Source organism: Ambystoma mexicanum, chromosome 12 (assembly GCF_040938575.1).
Source record: "Ambystoma mexicanum isolate Mex_15411 chromosome 12, UKY_AmexF1_1, whole genome shotgun sequence".
NCBI classification, from domain to species: Eukaryota; Metazoa; Chordata; class Amphibia; order Caudata; family Ambystomatidae; genus Ambystoma; species Ambystoma mexicanum.
Genome location: NC_090936.1, coordinates 24,805,270 through 24,831,678, shown reverse-complemented (window position 1 = coordinate 24,831,678; position 26,409 = coordinate 24,805,270). Strand labels below are relative to the sequence as shown.

Genomic DNA, 26,409 nt, shown 5'->3' with positions numbered 1-26,409 from the left:
CCTCCTGCACCTCCCCAGCCTCATGAAAAAGGGCTCTCCCTTGGAGAGAAGTGACGATACCGAGTGAATCGTCACGTAACCCAATCGTGACTTGCATGCAACAATAAGAACATTAGTTGAAGATGGCCAGCGACGAGATTAAGCCTTGTTCAATGCCACAGGTTACCGGTTGGTGCTCGGACCTGTCGAGGCTCCTCCTAATGTGCTGGTCTGTTTTGGAGAGTTGTGAATGTTGTGACCATTTCAGGAATGTGTCGATAAAGCCCAGGCACATGACCAGGATGTTGAGGAGGGCTTCATAGTCAATGGCGTTGAAGGCAGCAGAGCGCTTTGAGGAGGATAAGTCAGCCGGGGTCTGCTTTGTCCATGTTGTGTAGAGTATCATTGATGAGGCCCAGTCAGGTTTTTGACTGTCCGATTAATAAATAAGACGATCCCTGAAACCTGAGGGCAGCTTGCGGGAGCTTACTCTTTGCTCAACCCCTTCCCCATCTATAAAATTAGCAATGACATCAATAAAGGGCATTTGCGGGACGAGTCGCATATCTGCTGTGCTGTGGCATTCAACATATGTTTACGCCATTACCCCAGAATATGGCTCTTCAGAACTGAACACCTGCAATCACAGGCACTGCACTGTAGACCCATCACGGCTAAACACAGCTTATGCTGCACGTTGACCACCCGCATGTGTGCTTCCAAATGCAATTTTCGGTTTCAGTGTGCTTAGGGTTGTACAGTGATCACACATTTGCCATACCTGATCCTCCTGTGACTCAGTGCGCACATGACTGCTACACCTTTAAGTACCAAGGACGAGTATGTTCGTCCTTTTTGCATAGACTTGCATAATAGCCTGGCAGATAAGGGGTTAAGCAGTACAGTAAGATGCATTTTCTTTTATATTTACTGATATGATAGCTTATTTATAACGCGCCTAATACCCAGAGGTTTCTAAGCGCGAATCCAGGGATCGAACCTGCGTTGCTCCGTGTGGTCCTGCTTCCAAGGCGAGCACGTTGCCCCTGAGCTATCCTCCCGAGACCAGAGGATATGATATTACTGGAGCAACGAATGTTGTCATTGCAGATTTTCAGCGGATGAGATGCGCTTAAGCCAAGCGACCTGCCTCGTTCTTGACTCCTCTCATCTGCAGAACTCGTCATGTTGGCAGATGCTCTTCCTGTGTCGTCATGCTGTCTCCAGCCCCCCTGCTCTAATTCCCCCTCTTCTCCTCTCTTTGCAGGCAGCGCTGGAACGCCGGTCGTGTTCAATGAAAATGGAGATGCGCCCGGGCGCTATGATATCTACCAGTACCAGATCAACAACAAAACTGCAGAATACAAAGTCATCGGACACTGGACCAATCAGCTTCATCTCAATGTAAGGGACGCAATTTTTTATATCCTTCTGTGAGGTCATGGTATTAAAACAATGGGCTGGATGATTTCTACTTTGCTTATTGGTTTATTTCTAATTTGCATTATTTTCCCTTTTTTGATTGGATTTAAATTTTCATTGAAACGGTACAGCGTTGTTATCTCGTCAGGCCTTTTTTCGCAGAGTTTTTGCAAAAAGGTTACAGCTGAATAAAGTAATAGAAAAATATGTGAGGGAGGGGGGTAGTTAAGGGGGTACTAGGGCAGCAGGTGTGGGAACTAGAGATTAGATAACAGGGACGGCGGGGCTTGAGGAATTTGTTTTTTGACCAAATGAAAGGAAGATTGCTAAGGAATTCATTATTTGAACAAGAACATTGTGAGATCAATTGAAAGACACAAAAGCAACTGTTGGACGAAGACACTTTTGCCATCCTGCCTAAAGTCCAGGGGAAGGGAACCAACCTCTGGATCCATGGATTTTTCCTACTTGGAAGTTACTTTTGTGGGATCTATCCATTTATTTTTGATTGTGAACACCTTTTGCTAATATCCAATCAAAGACATGTCCTTGCACCCTTTGTTGTTTTGTTTCTAGTGTGAGGGTCAGCTTAGAATGTTTGGACACAAGGGCGGCTTTTAAGTTACTGACTACTTGACCGTGTGAGACCCTCAGTTTTAGTTTTGAGGCAGGGAAACTCCTCTGCAGAATGGGGCAACTGAGGCGTTTTTCCAACCCATTTCTATTTCATTTTTTGAAAATAATACAACCTTGTGTCTGCACCTCATTGCTGATATCTCACACCTATCACTGAAAGCTTTACCCAGCACCTGGACTAAAGTTTTAAATCAGGGGTTTAATGTTGTCGGTAATCTTTTTTTAAAAACTTTTCTTTTTTGGCAAGAAGTAGCAGCTGGTAGAGTACAAGTTATAACAATGACATACATTTCATGTTGAAGCGTGAATGATACAGCACAAGTTCCACAGAAGGTCACATGCAATCCTGACAGCGATTGATTACAATAGAAGCATTTATCATGTAGAGTGATCCGCCCCCTGATCAGGAGAAGGAGGGGATGACAATACCTCCAGGTCCACCCTGCGGTTCAAGTAACTACAAAACTCTGTCCATACGTTTTTAGGGCGATCATTACTAGGCAACATGTTAATGTAATCTTCTTCACAGGATTGCGTCCAGGTGAAGGCCTTTAGCCACATTTCTAGGGAAGGGGGGATCTGCGCTTCCAGCATTGCAGAATGCATTTCTTAGCCACAATCGCCGCCACATTCAGAAATGTAGCCTCCCGTTTCGCCTCAGCCCTCTCCCAGAGCCCAAACAAAAGAGCCAAAGGTTCAGGATCCACACAGAACCCTACTATTTCGGAGAGGGTATCAAGCACCGCGTTCCAGAATGGGGCCTGCGCCCCACAGGACCAGAACATGTGTGCGTGGTCCGCTTCGTCAGAATTACATCTCTGACAGGGGTGGGACTGATCTCGGGCAAATTTCCCAATCGCGTAGGGGGTGTAGTACAGGCGATTGAGTAGCTTGTATTGAATACACCTAACTCTGGCGTTAAGAGAAACCTTGCGAGTATGCATGCACATTTTGGTCCACATATCATCCGTGATGTCTAATCCCAGGTCCCGGCTCCAGGCATCCCGAGCCGTGTGGGGGGAGTTCAACAGCACGCGCCATCAACATTTTATACAAGGAGGATACAAGGCCCCTACCACCAGCGGAATTGGCAATATAGCAGACCTCGGGGACTCAGGTGGTTCATCCGGATACGACGGCCACATGTCCTGGACTGCTGCCCTAACTCGGAAGTATTGCAGCAGCTCCAGTGAGGAGCTGGAGTGCCCTGGCCTCCATGTATCTGGGGTGATGAATTTCCCATCGGGGAACAGGTCGGAGAATGATCTATATCCCAGGTCCGACCAGTGACGCATGAGGAGTTTATCCTGTGTGGGGGTGAGGCTAGGGAAAGCCCAGAGGGGAAGCAATTTGTAATACGGAGGGGAGCCAGAACCAGGCGACAGAATCTGCCGCCACGCCCTTATAGTGGAGGCCACTGGGTCAGCCGGGGCCCGCGATCGGTACGAGTGAAAAAGGATCAAGGACATGACATTCACCTCCTCGGTCGCCAGGATTTCAAGTTTAACATGTGGGGGGGGGGTTCCTGATGATGGTACCAGTATGTAGCATGCTGGGCCTGGGCGGCTATCCAGTCCTGGGTGAGATCAGGTGCACAGAAGCCACCCCTCTCGTAAGGGAGGGTCATATGATGCCACTTTCTGCGCACGGCCCCCGAATGCCAAAGAAAACGGGCGCAGCCCGCGTGCAAGTCCGCAAAGTACTGTTTTCCTGGCCAAAGTGGAACATTAGCAAATATGTACAGAAGTTTTGGAACGATTATCATTTTTATTAGGGACAGTCTCCCTTATAGTGAAAGGGGGAGGTTTCGCCATCTCTCCATCTAGGTGTTAGTATATTGTGCGGCCGCCCCATAGTTATCGGACAATAAGGAGGATTTAGAGAGGGATACCTGGACCCCTAAGTATTTGATGCCCTCAGGTGCCCATTTGAGAGGGAATTTGCATGCAGGTTGGGAGGTTGCAGGAGTAAGGGGGAAGATATCTGATTTGGAGTAATTTATGGTGAAGCCCGAGAATGTGCCAATTTTGATAATTTCACGCATGATCGGGTCGAGGTGGACTGAGGGGTCCCTAATATATAAAAGCACATCATCGGCGTACAGTGATATAATTTCGGGAGTATCCCGCAGGCAAATCCCTTTGCGCACGTGGTTGTTTCGTACACTATCAGCCATGGGCTCAATGGCCATCGCAAATAACAAGGGAGAAAACGGGCACCCCTGTCGTGTCCCTCTGTGTAGGGAGAAGGGAGCCGACAGGTGAGAGCTAACCAGGACTCTGGCCACGGGGTTACTGTATAGCAGTCTAATGCAGGACATCATGTATGGACCTATTCCCGTCTTCTCCAGCACCGCCCACAGATATTGCCACAAGACCATGTCGAACGCTTTTTGGGCGTCCAGTGTCACGGCCACAGCGTCGGCCTGTGGGTCAATTCTAGAGATGACGTTAAATAATCGCTGAATGTTTAAGGCAGTGGAACGGGCAGGGACAAAGCTGCTCTGGTCTGGGTGAATCAGATATTTCATGATGGGGAGGAACCTATTTGCTATGATTTTGGCGAAGATTTTGGTATCGGTGTTGATGAGGGATAGAGGTCTATAAGAGCCACACTCATCCAGAGGCTTATCCGGCTTAGGGAGTACAGTAATGACGGCCTCACACAGGGACCGGGGGAGGGCAGTGAGACGCATCGACTCCTCCCAGACCTCGTGAAGACGTGGAGCAAGGAGGGCAACGTGCTCCTGATAGAACTCAGCGGTCAGGCCATCAGGTCCGGGGGCTTTACCCTTAGGGAGGACAGAGATGACAACGGTGATCTCGTCAAGGGTGAAGGGAGTATCTAATCGTTCTTTGGTGGCTAGAGATATAAGGGACATAGGAATGCAGTCTAAGAGGTCGTCCAGATCCTGCGGGTTGTGCTCTGGTTGCTGGGCATACAGGGTTGCATAGAAATCTGCAAAGGTCTCAAGAATGGGCCGGTCAGACCAATGTCGCACTCCGTCATTGTCAATGATACTATCAATCTGAGCTCTACCTCCCTCGGCCCTTCACCATATTTACGGGCCGCAATGGGGCGGGCAAGGTATTTTATCTCGTTGTGGGCGAAGGACTCGAACTGGTCTAGTTCAGCTCTGATCTGTGCCAGTTTGGGCGGAGAGGGGATGGTCGCATATTTGTGCTCTAGCTCCCCAAGTCTGGACTCAGAGCGGCGCAGAGAGTTTCTAATGTCCTTCAGGACCCCAGCCTCCCTGGAGATACACATGCCCCTGATGAAAACCTTAAAGGCCTCCCATCTCACCCCATCCGTTGTGTCGTGGCGTTTGTTACTATCAAAAAACGAGGTGATGTCTGCAAGGATGTCAGCCTTAAAGACTATATCGTGCAATGCGTCTGACTTAAACCGCCAGTGAGAGTGCTGGGGGAGGGCCGGGTGCAGGGCGATGTCCAACGTGATCGGGGAGTGATCGGAGAGTGTGCGAGGCAGAATCTGTGTGGTAACTGTTTTGCCCATGAGCCCGGTGGAGAGAAGGAAAAGATCAATCCTGGAATGACTGTCATGTACGGAGGAGTAAAATGTAAACTCTTTCGACATTGGGTGGAGTACTCTCCAGGCATCTACCAGACCAGCAGTGAGCATGTGTTCATGGAGGCGGCGAGCGGCTCTGGACAATATTCTGGGTGCAACACTGGATCTGTCCAGGTCGGAGTCAGAATGAGATTCATGTCTCCCCCCCCCAGATGATGGGAACCCCAACATAGCCAAGGAGGATGTCAAGGATGTGGTCGAAAAAATCAGGTACATCAATGCATGGGGCATATGTGTTGACCAGGAGGCATTCTGTGTTAGCAAGGAAACAGTGGAGGATCACATATCTGCCCTGGACATCTATATGGCTGGTGCGAAGGGAGAACTCCAGGGATTTGTAAATCAGGGTTAGGACCCCTCTGGATTGTGAGGAGAACACAGTGTAGTATTTATTGGGGCCCCATGCCGGGGCTAGAGAGGACCACAATTATGCAAGAGCATGTGTTTCTTGTAAGAGAAGTATTTTGACCCCGTGCCTCTGGACGTATGCCGTGACCGTGCGTGCCTTTGTGTAGTTGCTGAGCCCTCTGATGTTCCAAGACATTAGCCTAATGGCCATTCAGTAACAATTTAGGGTGGATCCGAGTAGTGTGTGTCATATTTTGTTGAACAAGTGCCGGCCAACAGTACAGTGACCAGATGTGTCACACCAAAAACTACCATTATCTCACCATTTTTGTAATTAAAACATCCCCCAACAACACCTCCCCCCTCCCTCACTGCCTCCCCCAACATAGCAGTGCCCGAAAACCCACCCAAACTCTCATGGATTTTGTGCCAAACCCAACGGGGCTGGGCCAGCCCCCACACCAAACAGGGGAGCAACCAATGAACAAAACAAGCCAAACTCGGCATTGGAACTGCAGCGGGGGAAGCTGCTGCCGTGAGCCCGCTTAAAATAATTGAACGGTGGAGTAGACCAAATAAAGTACAGCGGTGACCAAGTTAAGTTTTAGAGGAGACAGCATGGCGGGGTACGGCAAGTAGGGGTTATAGGAATGGAGGATCTCATTAGAGGTACAATATACCGTAATCCATACAGCTGTGACCCATGTTGTGCTTCATGAAACTTCACAATGAGTTACGACAATAGGTGAATATGCGAGGGAGAGAACACATGAGATTGCAAGAAAATACAAATGCCAGGCGTGGTAATAGTACCACAATGATTCAAATAACGGGTGCATGGCAGGCCGGCTCAACCCTCATCCGCAGGGTCACCTTAAGGGCCTGGGACAGGCATATGGGCCTCAATACATTTCACAGCCTCCTCAGGGACTGTGAAAAAGTACAGTTTATTACGTTGGGTGAGCTTCAGCCTTGCAGGGAACAACATGGCGTATTCCACCTTCCTCTTGGGATTCAAGTCTCAGTTCCCCTTTTTCTCGGGCCAGCCGTAGGATGTGGTCTCTATCTCTGAAGCTGAGAACCTTGGCTATGATTGGTCTGGGGAAGTCGCCCGGCTTGGGGCATGGGGCTGGTGAGCGATGAGCGCGCTCAATAGTAAAGAAAGGGGAGAGTTGAGGATCACCCAGGAGGTCTCTCAGAAGGGTCTCGACTGCAAATTCCATTTTGCCTTTGAGGGCTGCCTCAGGAACCCCCACAATACGGATATTATTCCTGCGGGATCTGGACTCTAAATCATCGCACTTCGCCTTGACCGGCTTCATATCTCGTACCAAGTCAGAGACCGTATTCTGGAGCATGTGTACCTCATCCTCAGTGGCCCCGATTCTGGTCTCGGCCTCCACCAGCCTAGTGCCATGCTGATCCAATTTGGTACGTAGTGAGGCTACATTGGCGTTAATGTCATCTAATTTTTCATGAAATGACGCAAAGTCTTTGGCCATAGACTCCATGATTGTCGTGAGGTCCGGCTGAGGAGAACATGAGGATGCATCCGGGTCGTCTTGAAGGAGGGCAGCCCCAGCCTGGTCTTGCTTGGCAAGCGATTTGGCGAACTTGTCCATTGCCCCAGCCTTGTTGGCCCCACGTGCTTTGCCGGACATCTTTGAGGGCACTTTGAGTAAGCAGAGACTTTGTTGTAGAAAGACAGCAATGGGGCCCAAGGGGTTCGTAGAGGGACTAGGCCCTTAATCGGCGATGAGTCGGCAACTGCCTAGGAGGCAGGAGCTAGGAGCACTCCCACCAGGCGTGCTTTAGGGCGGTGGGCCCACTCTGTGAGGGAAGCAAGGTGTTCCAGCGGCAGTACGGCCTGGGAGGATCCGTATCCTGCGGCGCCCGCCTCCGAGCCAGGAGGCCCAGTCAGAGGGAGCCAATAATGGAGGGCAGCATAGTCAGGGGCGCCTGGTGCACCCAGGGCTCAGCAAGTATGTGCGCAAACAGGGGAGAGGAGAGTGGTGGAGCACCCGGGGTGGCGCCAACATCAGGTGAGCGGTCGCAGGGGAGGCTGGTGTGCGTGGGGGCCACTATCCCTAGTGGAACGGGACAGGCGCAGCCCGAGGATCAGGGAGACACAGATGGGCTTAGTGCGCTGCGAACCGCTCCCCCAACCTCCTCACCTCGGGACACTGCGGGGCAAAGTGCAGAGGACCATCCGGGTGGTGGCAGGCCTCCCACCTGTAGCTGTAGATCCAGGAGCGGGGGCCCAGTCAATTACAGGAGCAAGATGGCGAGGAGGCTCCGGCACGGTCCCAGCAACTTCGGCAGCGGAGTCGCAGGGCGGGGATGACAGAATGTTATCTGTGCGGGGGGCCACTCCAGCAGCCCCCGCTATATTTGGAGCGAATTCGCCCGTCCGGGGGCCGGCGCCATCACCGCCGCCCACGATCAGGAGCAGGCCGGCGGGAGAAGGCGCGCTGACAGGCCGCGATCCGAGGCGCACCCCTGCAGGGAGAGGGGGGGCGCGAAGAGCAGCGCCTCTCAGCTGCATACAGAGGTGAAGTCAAGGGCGGGAGGGCGGAGAGGGGAGGAACCTCCGTGCCTCAGGCGGCCGCACGCCACGCCGGCAGATGGGGAAGCCAAGCAGCCGGCCGCCGCTGTGAAGTGATCCCTCGGAGGGCGATGGGGGGGGGGTGGGCAGCGGAGGATTAGCGCGTCCCGGAGGCCTCAGCCGGCGGTAAAACAGCCCCAAAGCTCCGATTTCGCCCCAAAACAGGGCAGGATGATGTAGAGGCGGCGGGCAGCAGAGTGCTCAGGGTCTCAGCACCAATAAGTTTGTAGAACCGCTGATTGAGGCGGATTTGGAGCTAATGGGCCACTGAGCGTTAAAGCTAAGTGGCCATCTTGCTGGCTGCTCAACAGTGCCCCCATGTTGTCGGTAATCTAAGACAAATTCCTGGCTCTTGGAAATCCAGTATGTTAACTCCCATTTGTTAAAAAGGCCTGAGATAAGACACAAGAAACGATAGGCGTATTGTCTTGTTTGACGTCCCTGCAAAAAAAGTTTTCCAAAGGTCTTTGACTGACTTAAAACATTGTCCAGCTGCAAATCACATTTTGCCCTGGGATGAAACTGATGTGGATCCCTGCGTATCTGCTGGACCTGGGGTTTCTTATTTTCCAGTCAACTAAGATTAGGGAGCACTCTGGTGAATGATTTAGTCTGCAGCTTTCGTCAGTGTAGATAGACATGGACTCTGGGAAAAGCTGTGGATATGGGGTGGTGTAGGGTCCACAGAGCGTAGGGGAAATGATAGTGATCTCCTGTAATAGTGCGCAGGTAAGGGTCAGATTGGCACCTGCAGGGAAACAACACAATGTAACCCTACCAACCAAATGGTCAAGCTGAGCCGTACATTTAACTATAAACTGCCTGGCCAAAAGCTTAGAAAAGACATTGTATATTTTCCCAGTTTCTTTGATATATGGAATTATTTAAGGAAGCTGTTGGGAATGATTGATGAAAGTGGATGACAATAAGGTCAATTATGTGGGAGACATTTTAGGTGTGATATGGAATCTTAAGAATGTTAAAATGTATGGAATTATTGAAGAATCCAAAGTATACAAAAATGAATTGTTCTAGGAGCTGCTTCTGGTGTAATAAGATGTCTTAGCTAAGTGGGCCCTTTCCCTCCCATAGGTTACTGATGGAGAGCAAAGTGCAGAGGTGATGGGTTTAAAAGGTCACGCTACCTGATAGCATCACACCTGTTCATTTGCAATACATTTGCCCCCAATCAGAATCCTGTTTATAGATTTAGTTTTGATAAAGGGGGGTGCTCAGAACACAAATGTCTACTTGAATATACTTTGTCCTTCTTAGAGGTTCTGAGGTAGAGTTAACGGGGGACAGAGGAAGAATCATTTGGCTGCCCCAAATCTTCTGCATGAAATAGAAAGCAGGAGGTGATGGGGGATGTCTTGTTTCAGGGGGATTTCTGGACAGCCCTGTGTTGGCTTAGTGACCGATCCAGAGGGGCCTGGGAGCCCACACACTCTCCAGGTGTGGGTGAGCCTCGGTTATAGACTATGTCCAGATCTCTATGAATCAGTGGTGGTATGTGAGGGTCAACAAGGGAATCATAGCCCTCTTTGCTTCACCCTCTGAATCTTCGAGTGGGGGGGAATGCCCGAGCTATAGACCTCAAGGTGTGGCTCTCCTTGAAGAAGCTAGGAGAGAGCGAGTGAGTTGCGAGAGGAGGGGAAGATATCCAGGAAATCCTTCCAGCGAGCTCCAGTGATGCAGAGGTGGCAGAAGGTTTTGATAGATGGCTTTTGGGATGACTTTCCCCTACCACACAAGGTGCAGCTTGCACTAGAGTAGGGGGAGAATAGAAGCTGGGTTCTCTTCATTATGCCCATCTCAGTGTTCCAGGGACAATCTGGACCATTAAGGACAGACCTCAAAAGTGGATGAAGGAAAGAAGAGGATACGTTAGGTGTCTGATATGGGAATATTTAGAAAAGACAATGGCTGTCAAGGAGGTTTAATTAGTAGAGGAGTTATCACTGGACAAGCATGCATAGAAGCTACTGTGCCCCAAGAGTCACGGGTAGGCCACGTCAGTGTATCTTCTGATGTAAAGAGGGAGGTATCTACGAGAAAATAAAACATGACTATACAGGGTTTCCTCGATTAAAGTTGGGGAGCTGGATAGGGAATCCTGCCCCAGAAGGCAGATAAAGCCCAGGGTCTGGACATGGCTATGGTGCATCTAGATCATTCCAGCATCCTCCCCTGGCAGCTATACTTATACCATATGTATAAGGCCCTTATAACAGAGGACACAAATCTCATCATCTTGGTGGAATGGAAGGCAATTCCCACTGTTCCAAAAGGGCCCCAGAGCGCACCTGGATTGTTACAGACATGACCTCCCCAGTTAATGCAGCAGTCGAAACAATGGATAAGGGTCTCTTGCAAAGTCTGAAAGAGTGGTAAGAGGAAGAAGGGGGGTTCTCATTATTCATGGAGACTTCAGGGAAGAATTGTGCCCAGTGAAGCACTGTCTTCTGCTCTGGTTGACCTGAGGTTAGGCCTTTGATAATGTAAACCAGGAGAGATTGTGTGAAATTCTGGAGGCGCATGTGGCGGGACCCTCTTATCACAGTACTCTGGTATTTTTGTTGGGATTATACTACTGCCTAGCAGCGCGAAAGCAATGGAGAATTACCACCTGTTACGAATATAGCAAGAGGATGAGGCAAAGTTGCGTATTGGCACCTCTCCCATGCAATCTTAATCATCATAGCAAAGGTAGGGGCTCTCCGGGAAGACTGATGCACCAACAATGGGAGGGGGGGATTAAACCCCCCCTCTGCATATTGCATAAATAAATCTGTAAAAAATCAGTTGTAAAAAATTGTAGTTTGTAGTAAAAAAATACCAGGGTACCAAAAGAGGGGTTTATTCTAACTGGGAGGTGTGAATCTTGTGGAAAGGGGGCCTTTCCGATTATTTTGCCTTCCATTTTTCTTCCAACCAGATATGAAGCTCAGTACTGTAAGGCTTCCAGTAGCCGTGCCAGCCAATGATACCATTGAGTTTGTTAGAATCCTGGGGGAAAATTGGGGCAATCTATAATGTGAAGGCCATGTGCAATGGCCTATATTTTGCGTCGATGTAGAGGTGAAGGGAATGGCATGGGATTTGGGTTGGCACCAAAGCTTTAATGTATAAGGACGATGTCAGGAAACTGAGCATGGGCAGCTCCACAAAATCACTGAGATTTGAAAAGAGGAGAGTTGATGCGCCTTGGTCTGGAAGAATGCTGGTTGAAGCCCAAATTCATTAAAAAGGATAATTCTTCGGTCCTGAGGGAAAAATATTTGGAAAGCCTTACTAAGCGTGTGTTCATGACTAGCTGTGCCCACATGGGGCAATTCATGTTGAATATCCAGGTGGGAGTTCGGAAGGGCCTTGAATTGGCTGATTGTTCACATGGATGTGGGCTGGGAGAAGTTGAATCCGTCACACACTTTGCTACTAACCCCTCTGGGTATGCTGTCTTTTCCCGGTGCTGCGAGAAGCAAAGGCGAGGTGGGTCAATGGTGCGTTAGATTACCCGCTCTCAGGTTCAAGCCACGCTTCTGGATGGCATTCGGCAGCAGAGGGAATGCACAATGTTGAGGAAAGATTTTATTGGTTGTTTATTTGGTTTGATACTATTTATTCTTTTTGTATGAGGCAGTTTTTCAAGTAATCTTTTATAACACACTTAATATCTAAGACCAGTCTGCAAGCACGGGACCAGGATTCTAACCAGTGTTGCTCTGGCTTGTCTTGCTTCCAAGACAAACGTGTTGCCCTTGAGCTATCCTCCTGTACTCGTTTTAACATGTTTATGGATTCAAATTATTTGGCTCAAATTCCCTAATAATAAAGATGGATTGAAAAATGTTCTCATATTTTTGCATCTGCTGGTGCTGACTGCTGGTACTGACTGCTGTGAGTAAGAACAATTATTGTCAAAGCCAACGAATTTGTATGTGGAATAAAGTGTCATCTAGCATAAACAGTAGGACAAGGTGATTGATTTCGTTTTTTTCTTTTGAATAGAAAAGTAAAGAGTACTAGTAACAGCTTAACTGTAGCAGGATGATGTGCAGGAAATTGTAACATATACACGTTTCAATTTGGAACATGTCTGGCTAGGGGGAACATGTTGGCTTATTTCAATGGCAAACCTGTTTGCTTTGCCAATGCTTGTTGGCCTTTCCTATGTCACAGACCTAGTGTAAAGGAGCACTTTACAGAAAACATCTCAAACATCGAACGATTTTGATCAAATACTACAACTGGGATTAGAACCCTGGTCTACTGGTCCCGACGACTCTAGGCCCAAAAACCTAGTGGCGAAACCACCTTTCCTCCCAGTCAAACCTTGAAATGCATTCCATGTACAATAATACCATGCTGCAGTTATGTAAGGGGAGGTCCACTTACACCTGGACTTTTACGGCAAGATGTCATGTGTACGGGTATTTGCAGTAATGAAGAGGCAGCACCCATCTACAGAAAGGTTTGACACCCTTTGGGCTATGCTTTAGGGGGAATCAACGTTTACTGGAGGTTTTCTTTCTACTGCTTTGAACTGAATCAGAAATGTTATTGTCCAATGGCTGTATGCTTTTAAAGCTAATGGTCAGTACCATATTTCATTATTGAGCACAAGTCGTAAGGAAGCAAAGCAGTTGAGTGAATTTGGATCTCTGTGGTTGAGTGGCCAGGAGTAATGGTCTACCTGTTAATAGGAAATATGGGGGGGGGGTAAGTGGGGGCATGCAAATTCAGAAGACACACAGAATTATCTTAGAAAAAGCACACACAGTAAAGTAAGTGGATCCCCACAAGATCCACCCAAGTCAATACAGCAGGATCCACCGAGCACAGCACGTGTGCGACCCAATGGACATTGGCTTTGGAAATAAGAGGTTGGACATTTCGGAAAGTTATACTGGTTCCCTTTACCTCAGGGTAGGGATGCAGGATTCCACCGGAGAAGGGAAATAAGCTTTATTTCCTGAGATATTAGGTTGCAATTTTGGAACTCGAGGAGAAAGATAAGCAGTCAGCCTTTAAAGAAGTGGATGGCAGAGTTTGTCTCACCTCACTTCTGGAAGAGGGAATACAATTACAGAGAAAGGAGCTAGACCTGTCCGGTTCCCTTTGTGTTCGAGACACAACAGAATTGATTGTCCTGTCAATGGTTTTCATCATCCATTGAAGGATTTCTATGGACTGCAACACTTGAAATGATTGTAGGAGTTTAAATGTATTAGTTGTCATGGCAACCAGGCAATACCTTCACTTAGAGAGAAGTGGAAGTCATTGGGCTTCATTACGAGTTCGCCGGTCCGGAAACAAGGGTGCCGGTAAGCTCACCGGCACCCTTGTTTCTGGATTGGCAAACTGAGTCTGCCTGCTGTGGCAGCTGTGCCCAACAGTTCTGACCATGCGGAGTGTTGCGGCTCCGGTAGGCAGACTCTTCAGGGGAGCACCAGCACTGCTGCTAATGGTGCCAGTGCTTCCGTGTCCCCACTAGGATTCTATGGGAATGGGGACTTACAATTGGCCGGCGCCTGACTTTCCGGCCCGTTGGACTCGTAATGAGCCAGTGGCACCAGGAAGTCATGCTCCTTTACAATATTACGGGTCCGGCAGCAATCCGCCAGTTGCACGTTGGGGTTACCGCCTGTGAAAAGGCCCATTATGTTGCTACTTGCGAGTTCCCGGTTGTACTACAAACCCAGTTTGAAGTGAAGGTCTTCAACCATTTTCACGAGGCTGTGATGCTCACAAAGCAGAAGGGGGAAGCTCTAAGCATTGGTTGGGGGTTACCAATGCTCTTTCATTATCTGTCCTTACCCAAAACACCTACTCGGCCTCTAGAAGTCTGCTAGTGTCCCGCCGAACCCATCCATTTCTCAATGTTTTTAATCCCACCCCAACTCTCTCGCTCCTCAAGCTTCTAAGCACTGTAATAGCATCGGTCATCTCCCCCATTGTGAATGGTACTTGACTGTGCAATCAGAAGGACGAAAGGATAAATCTTCCCTGCCTTGGGATTTGAACTCGCCAAGTGCAGGTTGCCCAAATGTCATAGATATTTTTTGGTAGCGATTCCATCTGGTTTTCACGTGCATCAGTTAACTGAGATGGATTCTGTCTTTAGTAGGACATCCTTCCCTGACTTATATAACCATGTACTTCCACATATTTCCAAGAAGACTTACAGAGGATCTTAAAGTGATTCCTAAGTGACTGTTGGCTGTTGTGGGCTGTTGTGCTGCCGGTTTCCTTGGCTTTTTGGTCTTCACTTCAGCGACTGCGACCGTGTGACGTGCCTTGGAGTGAATGAGTGTATTGGCTCCTCCTGCACCCGCCCATTTTCCCAGCGTTCCTACAACTACCTTGTGAAACGCGCTTCAGCGTGCGCTTCACAAGTGATTCCTAAGTGACTGTTGGCTGTTGTGGGCTGTTGTGCTGCCGGTTTCCTTGGCTTTTTGGTCTTCGCTTCAGCGACTGCGACCGTGTGACGTGCCTTGGAGCGAAAGGTATGCCCCGCCCCCTGCGCCTGTGATGAACTTTTCTCAACGTTTCGAATGAACTTTTGAACTTTTCTACGCCGTGTACGGCTAATCTATTGCTTTTCTTTGCAGAGTGTATTGGCTTCTCCTGCACCCGCCCATTTTCCCAGCGTTCCTACAACTACCTTGTGAACGCGCTTCAGCTCCTGCTTCACAAGTGATTCCTAAGTGACTGTTGGCTGTTTGCTGTGCAGCCGTGCAGTAGGCAGTGTCACTTATTCTTTTTAGACGGTAGCTGATTTTATAATATTATAACTGCAATTTTAAAATAATTGTTTATTAGCTGTGCCTTAAATGCGCCGTCACTAGTATTTTTTGACGTCAAACAAGCTGGAGTCTGTTCCGCCCTCTCCTCCTCCTGCTAATCAGAAAAGAAAGCAAATGGGAAGCATGCCGCGACCGCGTGCCACCTCATGTTCACGAGTCCCAAAAATTGACAGAAACAAACCCACAGTAGTTTCTCATGATATCCAACAGATGCTTTCCACCATGAGTAAAGATAAGAAGGTATTTAATAATGTTCTTTCTTCCAATTATGCCGTTACTGACAAACGTACAGCTTTAGCTTCTCATAATTCTGTGTGTTTTATCTCTAATGTAACAATGCTGAAAGCTAGTGAGATACCTTTACAGCCTAAAGCGGGCCCTGAGCTACCGGCTACTTTGTTGGCTCCCATTATTAGTTCGAAAAAATTACCATGTGTTAATAACAATCAAGCCTCAACGCAATTAGTTACAATGCTGCCTCAAGTGTATAACATGGTCCCTTTGAGCAACCCCCCTATTATACCAGGTTTAAAACGCCCTGTAACCCTATCTGCTCCATGTATCTCATCTATGCCAGCCATATCCTCTAAACCCACATCCGCAGCATTGGCCGATGTGTCCATAAGGGACCAGGCCATAATTGAACTTCATTCTAATTCATCTTTTATTGATGACAATGTGGCTTCTGGGACCAATTATGAGCTACCTGAAATCTCTCACATTTACTCAGATGATGAGAAACATATGTCAGTTTCCTCCTACACCTTGACAGCCCCAAACTATCCCGAATGCTGCCACTCAGTCCTCTATTCCCTCCTCTTCCCCACCATCTGCTGTGTCACTGTCTTCTGCGATATTGGTTAAAACTACCTTACACGCGATGAATTTGGCCATATCTTCGTTATTTAAATTATTTGAAACTTTAAATGAAAAACTTCAAATGTAAGATAAACAACTTATAAAATTAACCAGATGGCAATCGCAGTTGATCCTGCAACAACGGAAATCAACTAAGGAAATTATCCCTACTTTACCTGAAAAACAACAGTTGCCTCTAGCAAATTTATTGCTGCAGAAAGCAACTAAGGATACTTCCCTTTCCCCATTTGACAAACTCCAATTAACTGCAGCTAATCTGGCCGCCGCCTCTTCGACTGTTCTCCCTTTCTTCCCGCAAATAATACAAGAAGTATGTTCTTCTGCTCAGAGTCATGCGCCTGAGTGTCCGTTACCTAGCTCTTTACCTCCTAATGTGATGGAGACTGGTCTTCAGTCACCCAAGGAACTATTTACATTTTTTGCGGGTACTGCCCATTCTAAACAAATTACGTCGACTAATACGAACCCTATGAGAAAAAAAACTAAAAATCGGTCTAAACAACTGATCCCATCATCTATTGCAAAATCATTTTTTAAGGGGTTGAAGTTACCCGCTAAAAATAAAATTACTATGGCAGCTGAAGTAGTTCAGAATAAATATGCTAACCTCACCGCCGAAAGAAAGTCAAGGGAGTCATTCACTGTGAGAAATCCGGTGAATCATTCTCCCTTGGATGATATTGTGGCTCTGATCGAGAAGAAGCCTGTGGTTTTGGATAGCCCACAGGATCAACCCAATATACCAAAAATAAATGATTTTGCGATTGCTGGCTTGCGCTTGAAGCGTGCTGAGTTGCGCAAAGAGATAGATCTCTTCTGAATGCTAAAATCTCTAATCCTCCACTATTAGAAACCAACATCTCTGATGTTCATAATTTGAAAGATGGTTGCCTTACAATGTTGCAAGAAGTTAGGCAGCCTCAACCGCAGCAGTTTCCTACCTCAAAGGTTGTACTTCAGCCGTTACCCCCCTCTTCCTTGATGGCCTCTAATAAAATGGATCAATGCAACTCTACATCTGCGCCCCCTGCCTTAGACTATATTATAACCTCAACCATTGAACAATATATGCTAAAATACCATCCTATTCCGGGCAGATGTGAGGCCCTAGGTGATGATAGTCTATTGATACTGCCTTTACCTACTGCTACTTCCATCCAAAATCAAATTTTGTCCTCTTCTTTTGAAAGGGTGGGCCCCCCACGTGCGCCTGTTATTAATACCAATAGTAAACAAATCAAGCAAAAAAAAAATTTGATGTAAATAATAATCTCCACTCTTTAATCATCAAATGCAAACCTTTACCGTTCCCTTCTTACGATTTGAATCGCTCTAGCGTATTGGCCATCCTTGGTGACACTTATGCCCTGGAGGATATTAATTCTGGTGACATTGAGCAACTTGAATTCTCATTTAGTCATGATCTCTCCATAGCAAGTCTCTGGCTGAGCTCAAGAGTAGTTTTAAATACTCTATGGGCTGCCCGTCCAGTGCTATGGGATATGGGATTCGAACTCTCGACTGACCATCTAAGAGTCATCTCTAAGTCTGACCCGTGTAAGGTTGAGCAACTATTAGTAAGCGACTCTTTTAATTTCGACCCTAGCAGTTTACAAAGTAAACAGCAGTGCAAATGTCGGTGTTCTACTTCACAAGCATAAATCATCTCCCAAAAATCTTCGTTATTGAGTTGGAACACGAGAGGTTTTAGACATCTTTTTTCTGTTGAAGCTACCAAATTAAGAGATTATGATATTATCCTACTTCAGGAAACATGGCTCTCACATTGTCCGTCCTGGGATGGCTATCACTATATCCTAAATCCTGCAATATCTGCTACTAAGGGTTGCCCTATGTCTGGATTGTTGTTGTTGTTGTTGAAAACATCCCTGGCTATGTCAATTATCACATATGAAGCCCTGACTCCATATATTCAACTTGTTCAATTGACTATCGCTGAAACCCCCTATTTTATAATTAATACGTATTGGAACCCTGCAGCTCTTTCAACTAACTCATATCTGAGAACTTTAGAGTACTTATAGGAGAAAATATATCAACATCCTAAGCAGTGTCATATAATTTTAGCAGGGGATCTGAACCTACATTGTTTAAATAAATTCAAAGTATCCTCTGATGAACGCTTTCGATGTTGGAATATGTTTATCCAATCAAAAGACATGCTGATGGTGAATGGCTCCTTTCCTGTGTATTGTCCCCCTCACCCGACTTGGAAGAGGGGTAACTTATGGCTATCATCGATTTTATCTATGTTAGTCGGTCACTATTCCATCTCTTGAAGGGGTTTCAGGTTTTGGTGACCTCGGACAGCGATCACAACATGCTGAATCTCAATTGGACATTTAGTTCTAGTGGTCATGAGATTACTCCCCTATCGATGCCTATGACTATGGAAGGTACGACCCAGGTAAATTGTGCTTGAAATCGATTACGGTGATCTAGATCTAAGCTATTGCATTGCACGGATCCTCTCAAAACCACCTGTACGAGCCCGAGAAATGCCATGAGCTGTGATTATGATTACACAAAACTAATGTATCAGTTTGCTGGATCAACAAAGCAAATAAGTTCTTCTGTCACATCTCACTCTTATGACCTAAATATGCAGAACGGGAAAACACTATTCCGGAAAAAAAAGAAATTGGCACAGTCTTTACCAGTCGACCAGCGTTGGGTGGCTCTTAAAGCTATTAAGACCCAATATAGGAATTGGAGAAGAACATAACGATCTACCATATTTCGAAAAGATGGTGAAGCTATGTTGGCCAAAGTTTTAACAAAAAACTCTGCAGGATGTTGGTCCTTAATAACGGAAACATATAAAACTTCTCAGTGTCAGATACAGATTAATGATGTTGCTCCGTCAGTATGGCAATCTCATTTTTCACAACTTTATGCATCATTCTCTTCTGATCACTGTATATCTCCTGTAAAACTAGAGGGCCCTTTCTCAATAGCCTTCACAATTGATGATATTCTTTACTATATTCATAAGGCCAGTAGGTCGCGAGCCCCGGGCCGGGATGGGCTTTCCAATGTTATGTTGAAGGAGTTTCCAGATCTATGGGCACCAATCCTGTTTGAAATATTCTCGCAAGTTCTAATCACCCAAAAGATCCCAAGCTCGTGGTGCACTTCATTAATTGTACCCATTTATAAAAAGGGCGATAGACACGATCCTACCAATTATAGTCCTATCGCCCTACTGGATGTCCCGGGGAAAATCTTTGCTTCCCTAATTTTAAGAGACCTTCACCAATGGATTAATTCATCAAACATGCGAGATAGGTTTCAAACGGGATTTGTTGCCGGCAAGGGAACGGCTATAAATATCGTCACTCTGACCTCAATCAAGGCCCTCTGCTGCCAGCAAAAGCAATCTCTTTTCATTGCTTTTGTAGACTTCAAAGAGGCATTTGATTCTATAGATCGCAACTTAATGCTGCATAAATTGTTGCTAATGGGCTGCCCTTATTCACTGGTCAAACTTATTGCTATTTTTCATGAAAATACGTCAGTTTATGTTCGCCTAACCCTCGATGGGATGCTAACCCCCCCTCTCTTAACATACCAAAGGTTGAAGCAAGGGTGTATCCTGGCGGCCACAATATTTAACTTATTTATTCTGGGTATGGGTGAAAAATTCAAGAACATTAATTCTGATGCCCCTAAACTAGGCCAGGAGCAGATACCTTGGATTCTCTATGCAGGTGATCTTATTCTGCTCTCAAAAGCCGCGGCGGAACTGCGACGACTGATTAATGGGTTATCCGAGTACACGTTGGAAAATGCCTTGACCATCAATTTAACTAAAACGCAAATTATGGTGTGTCATAATCGTAAAACCTCTAAATATTCCCAATTTAAGTGGTCTATTAAAAGTGATCAAATCCTTATTACACCATCACATAGATATTTAGGTATTATGATTATCTTGAATGATAATGATAATGAATACCAAATGGACCTTGAATCGAAACTACAGGTCCTGATTTCTCAATCCAAGGTTATATTATATAAGTTTGGAAAGTTCACGTGTAATCATTTATTATCATTTTATTCTATGAAAGTCAAACCTATTATCACGTATGGCTCAGGAGCTGCGCCGATGTTGCCCCGGATATTATGGGACCGTATGGAAGGCAAATATTGGCGCGCACTTTTCAATCTTCCTACCTGTGTACCTATTGCAATGCTTCGATTCGAATTAGGACTATTGTCTCTATTTAGTGCTGTTGCATGGAAATTGATAGCCTTTTTAAGAAAGTGTATATTGTCATTACAATATATGGATATTTCTTGTATTTTAGGCCAATACTTAATATATTCTGAACATCAATACCCTAAGCATTGGCTAAACACAGCTTTATATATTATTACTGATGCGGATATTTCTTTAGACACTCTAATCCATAATCCAGTACAGGCCAAAATCACACTGTATCGAAGAGACTGGACATATACGCTTGAAAAATGTTCCCATTTTAGAGACTGGAATTCAACTCAATTTGGCCATAAGAGGTTAAAGTACAGAATCATATATTCTAAAATATCCATCTCCAAAATTTAGAGACGACTATATTCGATTACGTCTCAATCTCTGGCATACCAAAGATATATTATCTGCCGGTTCTGTAAAGATTGCAATACTAAAGAAACCCTGAAACATGTCATTGCCTATTGTCCAGTACTGTATGTTGCACGTCGTAAATATTTTTTACACTGTTTTAAAGATCAGACGATAACTGATATCGAGGAATTATGGCTGCTGATTTTTGGTGCAAAACGAATGTCAATTAGATTAGCAACAACTGGCTTCTTAAATGAATTGTTTTAAAAGTAATTTTGAACTAATCTCAGAAAGTGAACGCACCCGGAAGACTGTATACACCTTGTTTTTTTAAAATTGTATGAGATGATTTTTATAAAAAATGTATTGATGAATTGATTTGTAAATTGTATTTATTGAAAGGTTGTTGTTTACAGCCAAACAATAATAAAAATTATTTTTAAAAAGTGATTAGATGCTGTGATCCAATCCCAGCAAAGAAAGGCAGCATGAACTCCGCAATGAAGGCCGTCTGGCCCTGATAACAAAAGGTAACCAGCTGGGAGATGAAAAGAAGAACCTTGTGACCACTGAAGAAAACTGGTTTTCCTACCTGTCGTTTTTGAGGGTCAAGAGGTTTCCATGCATGGCACCAGAAATGATAAAGATATATTGAATTTGAATGCATTAAAAATAGTTTATTGTCAAAGGGGACTAAAGCAGTTCTGTTGCAGCCAGAGAAGTTGCAGGTGTTCAGAATAGACTCGCAGATGAGCAGCATACCAAACGCCGGTACTCCCAGAATCCAGGCAAATGCTCCCAACATGCAACGATAGTGAGTAAAGCTATGCCCCAAAAAAAGACCAAAATGGACAATTGATAGCCTGTCCCCCAACGCATGAGCGGCTCATAGCAACGGTAGAGAGCGCTAATAGTATTACTCCCAGATCTAATGAGACACTTTCATGTAAAAAGAAAACTTTTTGCATCAATTTGAAATAAATCTACTCTCCTAATATCCAACCACATTGAGAATTGGAATTATTTCTTTTGCACCCTAAAAATCACTTTAATGGCTATTTAAAAAAAAAATTAGAGGGTAAAATAATTCCGCTTCAAAATAGTCTGGTCGTAAATGATGAAAAGTTTATAATTCATAACCCTGTCAAGGAGTGGGACCTGCTCAAGCTAATGCCAAAGCTGTGAGAAGGCAAACGACAGTCCATTCAGAATCAGAAATAAGTGAAAGGATGACTGCGCAATGAGGAGGAGAGAATAGGTTTATGGCAGCTGACATTTTTGCCTTTAATCCTCAGACTCCACATTTACTCATTAGTTTTCATTCTTATGACCAGGGAGTGAGGAGAAGTGAGATGTTAGAAAGAAAATTGAGGAGTGAAGATGAGGACTGAGGAGTAAAAAACAGGTGCGAGGAGGAGAAATGTGTACTAGTGGAGTACATATTAGGACCTGCTCAATCCCCTCCTCATCTTCTCTCCTCAGTCATTGTTAAGATGGATTTCTGAACTCTGACCTGGAGGGGCAGAGGTCCAGAAGGCCAGCCTACTTTCTTGGAACAAGGTAACTTCTGGACAAGCCAGACCAATCAGGGTAGCGATGGCGGCAGTGAAGACTAGGTCTCAAGAGGGTTGAGGGTGACTGAAGGACCTCAATGAGCACACAGAGCAAGGACACTTACAAATTACTCCAGACAGGTGTTATATCCAAAAATATAGACACATTTATTACAAGGCCTTTGTAACATCGACCATAGCAAAGAATCACAATAATACTAAAGTAAACCAATACATCACAATCAATACAGTATGTATACAAGACCGAGGGGTCTAAGGAGTTAGAAGCACGAAATATGTAGACCACCTAGATGGGGAGGAAAACAGGCAGTGCAAGTAATCATTAGACCCAGTTGGACATCAAAAATACACCTAACTAGGAGGCAGTCCAAGCCCTACGAAGAGAGGAGCCTTATGCTCAATAGTACATGCACGTGCTGGTGCCAGTGGACAAAATAGGGTCTCTTCAAGGGTCTCTGACAGTTCAGGAAGGTGGATGAGGTGATGAAGAACAAGTCCCCACTACTCAAGCAAGATCTCCACTAGAGGGCAGAGGCAGGGTGAGAGTGTGGGATGGAGCCGCTATTTCGCAACAGCGGTAGAAAAGAAATGGGCTCCTGTGCTAGGGGCCACCGGTTGAGGTATGGACTACTCACCGGTCACAGACGCAGGCAGACCCAGACTTCGCCAGTTCAGTTCACTTTGCTGGCAGGTTCGGATGCGACAATCAGGACGTCTCAACACCGTGTAGATTCCGCGGTAGCAGGATTCAGGGTCGAGGGGGTCACAAATGCAGCGAACGTGCACAGGTCATTACCACAGCAGGGCAACACAGCAACTGCGTTTACTCTGGTCCGGGCGCAATCGTCTCACTTCAGACCTGGGAATGCCAAGTGTACGAAATTCGGTGTGAGGGTGCCATGGACACAGAGCTAGCAGTAGGCCAAGTTTCGAGGGCTTCCCCAAAACGGCGGCGGTGACAGAGCTAACGTCCCATGTAAGCTGGTCAGCCCACTGGTTGACCCAGGGATACTTCCGAAGAGGCTTACTTGCAGGGTTTGATGAAGGTGCTGAGGATAGTTGGTCCCACTATTCCAATGGGTCAAAGCGCCTTCGCAAACCTTCTTGGATGATCAGATGCAGAGGGGTCTTTCAGGACGACAGCGGGCTCAGGTTGCCAAACCTTCCAGCGGGTCACCAGCGGTTCCTCGACTCGCTTCTTGTTGTAGGATACTTGGCTCCTTATCCCTTGTTCGGTGTGAACTCAGGAGATCGACATGGTAGTGGTGTTTTCAGCCTCCTCTTATCCAAAGTTCACTTTGCGCCAAAACGGAGAGGACCCAATGGGAGATCTGCTCACAAACACTCACTCCATACGTGGACCAATCACAGACCACGGTGGTTCCAGGCATTCAGGACACTCCAGACTCTCTGGCACCCAGGATGTGTATTGGGAACAGACATCCCAGCCCACATCCTGGAGGCACACAAACAAGGCATGAAGAAGCCTGTGAAAGCTTTGGGTTTCGCGGGAAAGTGCATGACCAAATAAGGTCTGACCCGGGTCGGCTCGACCTGGGGAAGGTGAAGGGGCAAGATGGCCAAAGGACAGGACAAAGAACCGCGTGGCAAGGCCATTTTGGAGCCAGGCCACCTATTCGTGCCAAACGCGGTAAGCATGGATAATATGGCAAAAAAGGGTTCAAAACATAAGATAAACGATAGCTACCACCAGTACTGTCTGTGACACACCTGCACAGTTCATAATTAGTCCAGTGAGAGTTTCTAGGGCCTTTGGAATGACTAGAGACCCAAGAGTGTGGTAAAGTAAGTTGCATTGCACTCTTGTTATATGTTGCACAAAAGCTGCAACATGAGGAAAGGACTAAGGGAAACGAAGTCTCTCAGTACTGACTGTCTTAAGGGCATGTCAGTTTCCCCATAAAAAGTGAGTGAAAGCCCAGAGGAGTGCGGCTGAGGGCTGCGCTTCTCTGGCAAAGGTTAGATCAGGGTGTAAAACAGCAGCAAAAAGTTTGGGGGTTGACACATGGAGGGAAAATTACATTCAAATATGAAATCTTCCTAACACTCATTGTCCTACATCACTCTTTATTTGCGTTCCTATCATCTCACTTCAGTTCACATCACTCACCCAGCATTAGATTGAAGACACCAGAAAAGCGCTACAAAGTGTGATGAATCCTATGGACCATCACTAAACCTCTGCCTGAAGTGTCCTACCATGTGGGCCAGGGAAAGGAAGATGCTTCCTGACCTTGGGGGTGGTGTACTGTGGGAGGATCACCTGGGGGGAGGCCGAGCCCAGGTGGTGAGGAGTTCCCGTGAGATGAGACACAGTATTTATCCTTGGAAAGGAAGAACCTTTTAAAGATGCCAAGACATGTGATGGCTTATTGTCATTATGATATGGTAAAATCACACATTAAGCCTTTTGACGTGGGTAAATCGGGTGTGACATTTTTAAATGCCACAAGGAAGGAAAGATCATTTGAGCCTTCCAAGGTTAAACATCCCCCTTTATCCCAAAGGTACTATGACAGGAAACATATCTAATGGCTTAAGTGAGCTGCCTTGTCCTTTTCAATGAAACTTGTGTGATGTTTCCTTAAAGGTATATAAAATAAATAAATCTGCCTTTAAAATTAAAAGGCTGCCAAGAAAACCTAATTCTAATAGTTGGGACTGCAAGTCCCATAATCCCCTAAATACTGGAATGAGGAAGAGGGCTGAAGATACATTCTGCCAGAGTAGTCAGCTAAGCCGAGTGATCCACCTCTAAGGGAAGCAGAGAAGCTTGAAAGGCCACCTCGGGTGCATGGCAAGAGAAGCAGATAGAGTTGTAGTCAGAGTGCTCATAGTAGTAGCAGAAGCAGACCACAGTGTTGTCAACCTTAGTGGAAGTGGGTGAGACGAAGGGACGCCGGGATTTTGAACAAGAAGATTTCAGGTGCCTATCCTGAGAGGGTCCTGTTTCCCCAAACTCTGAAGTGCAGAGGTTGCACAGCGCAAGGCCTGAAGAAACACTGCTTTTCCACATGTGAACCTAATTGCAGAGATTGCGCAGCAGGAAGCATGCTGGAGGCTGTGCTGGAGAGTGTTGTGCAGCCAAGGGTCCCAGGAGCGAGAGGAGCTCCTTGACTGCATGGCCGGGCTGAAGACACCTTTACCGAGGAGAGGTGTGTGTCCAGATGAGGCTTGAAGCAGTCCAAGCCCCGCAGCACAGGAAGCGAGGAAAACAGAAGCCACTGAGTGTTACCGAGTGTTCTGATCCCTTGTGCAAATAAAGGCAGAAATTGTATCCAAGAAAAAGATCTTGTGTGCGACTAAAAGCTATATTTAAGCGACTGTTAATTGTCAGACAATGCGAAGTCAGAAAACTGGCACTCGCAGCATTACTGCGCAAGAGTGAAAAGCATTGATTGCTAAAACTCTTGAATACAAATGAGAGAATGGTTGCATATGTCTAAAAGTGATTCCAAGTTAAAGGCTAACCAGAGAAACAATGTGACACTGAAGTCTCGTGACTGAATATACTTAATTGTGAGTTCAGAGGACAAGCATTGCCTAAGCCAAGAATGACACAAACATTACCAAAGCCAAGAGTGAAGTGAGTATTTCCCAAACCCAAAGAGTGGTGCAAGCATTGCCCGAGCCACGAGGTGGTCAGAGTGTTCAACTCCAAAAGAGACTAACAACACGTCATGCAGTCAAGCTACTTTAGTTGGCAGGGAACCAGGAGGTGAATGCAAGTCCATAAGAAGGTGAAGCTTGTTGATGGTAATTGTTCCTTAAAGGATGATGTAACTCACATTGCCAAAGCCATAAGGAAAGGGTGCAATTATATCTGTATGAACATTTTTGTTGTTGACGCAGCAGAAAGGAAAGTGTGGCAAAAAGGCTGCCTCAGAGGAAGGGTTGCCTGGTTTACTTAGAAATGTTGAGATGCACTAAGAAGGATTGTGTCTTTATGTTGAA

General features: G+C 46.2%; 1 protein-coding gene across 2 annotated transcripts in view; it reads left to right on the top strand.

The window, feature by feature from the left end:
- Window positions 1–26,409, top strand: part of GRM8 (glutamate metabotropic receptor 8) — a 1,803,300-nt gene that overhangs the window by 1,478,849 nt on the left and 298,042 nt on the right. For both annotated transcript variants that reach the window (XM_069627842.1, XM_069627841.1), the window contains exon 8: window positions 1,247–1,383. In XM_069627842.1, coding sequence (XP_069483943.1) covers window positions 1,247–1,383 — 137 coding nt within the window. The remainder of the gene's footprint in view (window positions 1–1,246; window positions 1,384–26,409) is intronic.